The 6,804-nt window shown below is 40.5% G+C and overlaps 1 protein-coding gene across 1 annotated transcript in view; it reads right to left on the bottom strand.

The window, feature by feature from the left end:
• Positions 1-405: 405 nt before the first annotated feature.
• The window catches only part of LOC135713230 (uncharacterized), a 444,518-nt gene continuing 438,119 nt past the window's right edge, over positions 406-6,804 (bottom strand). The window contains exons 6-7 of the mRNA XM_065236335.1: positions 2,434-2,544; positions 406-569 (exon numbers count right to left, since the gene is read on the bottom strand). Coding sequence (XP_065092407.1) covers positions 406-569; positions 2,434-2,544 — 275 coding nt within the window. The remainder of the gene's footprint in view (positions 570-2,433; positions 2,545-6,804) is intronic.

Genomic DNA, 6,804 nt, shown 5'->3' with positions numbered 1-6,804 from the left:
GGTTGGGATTGAACCCAGACCAATTGGGGTAAGCATGCAGTCACGCTTACTACTACACCACCGGCGCCGGCCTGCTAATTTTTTTAAATCGCGAGATATTCGCGATCAATCGATTCGAGATTGTTTCGGTTTTTCTAGCATCCTGGAGCAAACCTTACCTTAATTCGAAGTGTTTCTGGTTAATTTACAAGGTCATGTGTTATTCGGCCATTGTGAAAAATTTTATATACCACTTCAATACTGTTACGCATTTGACCACAAACTTTTGGTTGCTGGGTACATTATCAAAGAGCTGTCAGCAAGACGAGCGAACGTTCAATGAAAATTAACTCTTAAACAACAATAATTTGTCGTGATGGTTGTGTAATGTTGAGCTATTCGGGTGTTCAACATTGATGAGGCGGCTCACGACGAGCAACTGAATCCGATCAGTAGCGGTGCGGCTTCTTCCTCCTTCCTCGGTGAATCGAAGGCTCTTGAGGGCAGCTTTATTGCCAAGCCGGAGGCGGCGAGTTCGATTTCCGGTCCGGTCGAGAGAATCTTTCGGGTTGGAAATTTACTCGACTTCCCTGGGCATAGAGTATCATTGTGCTTGCCACACAAAATACGAATTCATGTATTGGTAATTGGCATTGAAAGCTTTCAATTAATAACTGTAGAAGTGCATTTAGAACACTAAGTTGAGAGCACGCAATAAGCTAATATGCGCTAAGCAAAAAGCTTGAAATGCGAATAAGAAAAAAAGAGGGGGCAGCTTTGATATCTAGTTGCTTGCTGGGGCCTTTCGTTGTGTGATGTAGAAAAATGTACAATGTCACACGCCGAAAGCACTGCCGCTGCTGTTGATGACGACCAGACACCGGCGAGACCTGATGGAATTCGCTTTTGAAATCTGTGTAAGGGAAAGCACTTTTCGCAGGCAATCGGTGATAATTTTAAAATTGATAAATTCTTAATTTTAGCAGATTCGCAGAAAAAAATCCTATCGATTGGCGTATTAAGATATAAAACCCATCATCTCTGGATCAAAATCAGATCACTTTCATGCCGCAACCGACTTTGGGTTTTGAAATTGTAACCCCAATGTCGCCTTAAAAATACATACATGGTATGTTAGGTTTAAACTTATGAGAACTGACTGCCTATTGATGACCTTGTTAAATATCCAGAAAATACTCTTTAACAAATTTATGGTGGTCCTGAAAAGGTGCAGTGATGGTTGAGTAATGCTGAGCTATTAGGGTGATCCACACAGATGAGGCGGGCGAGCTGTATGGTGTTTAGAACGAGGGTGACACGCTTGACATATATGGCCCCTCACGAAGAGCTACTGAATCCGATCAGTAGCGGTACAGCTTCTTCCTCCTTCTTCAATGAATGGACGCTCATGTGGGCTGCAGCTAGCTGCTTGCGACCAGCCTTTCGTTGTGTACCGGAGAATAATGTTCAAGACCACCCGCCGAAAGCACTGCTGCTGATGACGACCAACTGAACACCACCATACACGGTGAATAAATAATTCCATGTAACCAATTCAACAGATGGACATTTGTGTAATTATCAATAGTGACTTTTCGAAAATTGATAAAGTGTTAATTGGGAAGATTCGTAGAAAATTTATCAACCGATTGGCTTGTTTAGAATTTAAACCATCCGCTATTGACAGAGTTATAAGTGGTCAAAACCTGACCGTTATTCTACGTCAAAAAAAGTCCATCGAATAGACTCATTTTTTCCTTTATTTTGTCGCAACCATTGGAATCTACTATGTTTACTTGTGGAATCTGTCTGTATATCACATAGTTGCAACCAGCACTGATTTCACGGATGTCATATCTTAGTGAATACAGTAACTGGTTCAAGACCGGTTGTATGCTACTTGGTAAGTACCGAGTAGAGACTGACTTTATTGTGTTTTTCGGAGGGCTTTTATACTCGTAAAAGTTATACAAAAAGGTTCTAGGCGTCACTACGTCTGGACCGAAATTTGCTTGGTTGACAATAAAGCGATGCGCCTCGAAACTGCGATGCGTGCAATTAGTTTACAAATATTCAACCGTGCGCGGTATTGATTCAACACATGCCTAGGTCAGTATAAAATCGATCAATACGCTTCATGCTAAGTAGGAAAATTAGAGTGTGTTATGTTTTATCATAACACCTTGTAGTAGCGTTAATTTTACAAGATAAATGATATTATAGCTCTAAAGCAATGTATGCCGTAAACACAAATTAACAAATACCGGCCGTTACCATACACAATGTTTGTGTTTGTTGTTTATGTCGACGTTGCTTGTTTTAAAGCTAGAGGGTTGCTATCTTACCCCGGCGTCCCCTATTTAGAAGGTTAGGAAATATCACGCTATTGACAGCTAGCATTTACCCTTTCTCTGAAGAAACACACTATCGTTAGTATTATAAAACAAAACTTACCTCCTCTTACTTCACACGTTAATATCAAATTGTCGTCTTCTTGCAAGGGGCCTATCGCACCAGCAACATCTCGTCCAGATGCATCGTACACCAGAATCTGATGTGGTGGAACTGAAATTAAAAAAATAATGTCATTTGAATCAAGTTTGCTTTCCTTTCAAATTTAATTAAATATTGAGGATTGTACAAATATTATTTTTACGTTATGTGTGAAGCATTCATTTGGACAAAATATATGTTACATAGGGAGTTGAGTGTCTTATCAAAGCGGTGATGGGGGGTAAAGTGGCTGCACTGATCCCACCCAGAATCAGTAGGCAAAGACTTGTTGAAAATGATGGCCCTAAATCTTTAATGGGGAAAAACTAGACTAGTACTTCAGTTCTACATTGAAATCAATGGGAAAGGATTTGGTTTAAAGTATTATGTGACGTGGTTATATGACAAAAAAGTGTGCAGGTTGAGGTTCAAAGGCCGTTTCTTCAAGATAAGCACAATCAATATGCATAACTCTTAGCCTAGGATCTAGGAAGTAACGATAATAATGAAGACGCTTTTTACGCGCAGAATGGTATAATATCGATTCCTCATCGATTTTATATACACAACCCAGTTCCAAGTGCACCCTTCAATAGGAAACCACCACACCTGAATGGGTCGAAAAAGGCACAACATTGTATGTAGAAAAATCTGATGCTTTCGAAGCTTTTCGTAGACACAAAACCTCCATACATTTCGAGAACAATTCTATGCTTGAGACAATGCTGAAACAACTAGTGGTGCCATTATGGATCTCACGAGAAATCTCAATGAATGCTTCGTGGAGGGTGCACATACATAACCGCTTATCCTCTAATGAGCGTAAAGAATACTCCAACTGATAGATATTCGGCTTCCTTTAAGTAGCCTGGGACTCGGTTACAGCACAACTAATTCTGCAAGAAACGTTTCCATTGAAATTTAATCAGATAAGCTGCACAGATCTGGACTTCCTGGAATTTAAAGTAATTTCTTGTACAATTTGTTGTCAGAAGACCAAATTGACCAACTGAAAACTTCCTGAATAAGATACATTACGCTAAATCCCAAGCCTCATGCATTAACCCTCTTCTTTATAACTTTTATGTCAAAGATATCGATCATTATTTGGCTTTATAAGGCTAAATTGCCGTTGTTGCCGGTATTACGAATTTACAAAAAAATAAGACGATTTAGAAATAAAATAAATTTTACATAAATGGTCTAATACCTGGACTTCAACGAGAATTATCGGAACTTCTAACTCACCCACCCAAACAAACATAACCATCACGATGAGGAAATTTAGTTCTTTCGGATGGTAGTGTTTGTTTGCGTTGGCCAGCTAGCAGTTTCTACAGTTTTTATATTTAAATTAATTGCTCATGAAACTTCTAACGGCAATTTTACCATTTGTACTAGAAATCAAGGTTGCTCTCATTCATTTGACTGTAAAAATGTTCATCAAAATTATGAAATCATTAGATGTAATAATGATATTTTCAACTTGTAAGCTAGAAGAGAAGGCTGTATTGTATGTTTTTGAAACATAAAACCTTTCAAATTTAAATTAATCTTGAATTTTAATTTGGTGGATATTTTGCAGTTTTTAAAACACAGGGTACACGTCCCTATACTGGGTCTAATAAGCAGCCATAAATTACGATATTAATCGTATCTCAACAAATAATTTCCTGCGGAAGAAATTACAATGTCAACATACACGCAAATTTGAGCTTATCATTTCCGTAACAGTTGAGCATTACTTATTTATGCGGTGGATACACTAGTATAGCATAATATATATAAGCAACTCATGTATTATTATGTTATAATTGCACTGCTTCCAGATGAATATAGCCAAAATAGTTAATCTACCAGACGCGATCAATAGCTTCATCATCAATTACAACAGAGACTAGGGGTCTGGTCCTCACAAGTTCCTGCCTCACGCCTCCCCGAGTCATATGATAAGAAAAGACTACCAGCTGCAACATGGACACATCTGGATGGCGTAGCCTGGGTAATGTTGCCAGTCTGGCAATAGCAAAGTGAGTAGGTGCGACGTGAACACTGGCGCGGTAACCAGTACGGTGATGAAGGAAATGATTCACCAAACCCGAGCGTCTGTTCTCCATGAAGGTGCGTCTAAAAAGGGCATCTGTTCTCCATTTTAGGAGTGGCTGATCACCATCCCAATGCAAGCGCGGAACTCTAAACCGAGCTGTGCACGATGGTTCCTAGGCAAAACAGGGGGTTGAGCTAGGCCCAACAAGCCGTTCTGGAAAACAAATCTAAAGTTGCAAATACCGATCGAAACAATCGGCAAAAACCTACGTGACGAAATAAGGACTATGAGTAGAAATTCGAGACATGGGTTGCTATAGGTTATCGCCCAAGTAACAAATAAAACATCTTTTTGAAAAATAATTAGAACGGCTTGTTATATAAATGTGTTGAATGACCTTGATATCGATACAGCAGCCGCTCGCTATAATAGCCTTTTGCGCGACTGTTTTTGTGCTTCAGTACCGAAGTGCCAACCTCCAAGAAAACCGCCTTGGTCTAACGCTACTCTCCGCAACCTGAAACGAGTGCGATCTAGAGCTCTCCGTGCTCTCACTCATCGACGATGTACCCTTACCAAGCGAAATTTTTCAATTGCCAGCAATGATTATCGCCACTACAACAAGCTTCTTTACAAGAGGTATGTAATTCGTACTCAACATAATCTGCAATGCCACCCCAAGGGATTCTGGTCGTTTGTGAATACTAAGAGGAAGGAAACTGGACTGCCGTCAAAAATGTTTCTCGGCAATGACGTAGCATTGACAACTGAGGACAAATGCAGCCTATTTGCTAGGCACTTCTTAAGCGTCTTCTCGAATGACTCCCCATCGCAAGCAGAAATTGAGAGAGACGTCCGTGATGTGCCAACCGACGTCATAAACATGGATGTTTTTGCCGTAGATGTACAAATGGTTCTCTCTGTGACGAGTAAAACCAAATCATCATTTTCACCAGGTCCGAGTGTTATTCCATCTGCAGTCCTAAAAAAATGCTCCGATATCTTAGCTGCTCCGTTGTCCATGCTCTTCAACCTGTCACTTCGTCAACAGAAATTTCCCGCACTATGGAAACGGTCTACTATGTTCCCTGTTTTCAAGAAAGGAGACAAACGCAATGTGGAAAACTACCGTGGGATTACCTCGCTTGGGGTTGAATCTAAGGTGTTTGAGTCGCTGATAAATGAGAGATTGTTTGCTTCCTGTAAGCATTACATAAGTACATGACAACATGGTTTCTTTCCTGGCTCGTGGAAACTAATCTCGTCAGCTTTACGTCGTTCTGTATGGAAAATGTATGCAAGAAACTACAAGTGGATGCCATCTACACTGATCTTAAAGCTGCGTTTGATAGAGTTGTGCACAACGTTCTGCTAGCAAAGCTTGAAAAAATTGGATGTTCTGTTTCCTTCTGCAGCTGGCTTAGATCGTACCTCGTGCAACGTGAAGTTACTGTATGCATTGGAAACTACTCATCGTACTGTTTCTCGAACATATCAGGAGTTCCTCAGGGTAGCACTTTGGGACCAATGCTCTTCTCTTTATTTGTGAGCGATGTAACGTTTATTCTACTACGTGGAGGTAAATTGTTTGTTGACGATGACTTGAATATTTATCTAGTCGTTCGAGGCTATGCCGACTGTTTAGAACTACAAAACCTTCTTGAAATCTTTAATGATAGGTGTGAACGTAATTTTATGGTTCTGTGCGTCTCAAAGTGCTGCGTAATTAGTTTCCGTCGAACTAGGACTGCCATTTTGTTTGATTATAACGTTGCTGGAACTGTAGTTCAACGTGTCGATCACGTTAAAGACCTCGGTGTCATGTTGGATGAAAAGCTCACATACACTCGCCACTTCTCAACCACGATCGACAAAGCTAATCGACAGCTTGGATTCATGTTCAAGATATCTAAGGAATTTCGTGATCCTCTGTGTTTTAAAGCCCTTTACTGTTCATTGGTACGCTCACTACTGGAATTCGCGTGTGTTGTCTGGAATTCCTACCAAGCTGTATGGAGTGGACGATTCGAAGCTGTTCAACGCAAATTCGTCAGATACGCACAGCGCTATCTTCCATGGAGTGACCCGCTGAATTTACCACCGTATGCTGACCGCTGTCGTTTACTGGGTTTGGATACTCTTGCTAAGCGACGAAACATATCGCAGGTCGTCTTCGTTGCTAAAGTTTTACTCGCAGAATATGATGTTCCTGAGTTAGTTGCAAAAATTAATCTGTATGCTCCTGCCCGAACACTCCATCCGAGAGCCTTACTTCATGAAAAAGT

The sequence above is a fragment of the Ochlerotatus camptorhynchus genome, unplaced genomic scaffold, assembly GCF_037179485.1.
Source record: "Ochlerotatus camptorhynchus isolate MF236.1 unplaced genomic scaffold, CSIRO-AGI_Acam_v1.1 ptg000548l, whole genome shotgun sequence".
Classification (NCBI taxonomy): Eukaryota; Metazoa; Arthropoda; class Insecta; order Diptera; family Culicidae; genus Ochlerotatus; species Ochlerotatus camptorhynchus.
This window is presented reverse-complemented; position numbering and strand designations above follow the sequence as displayed.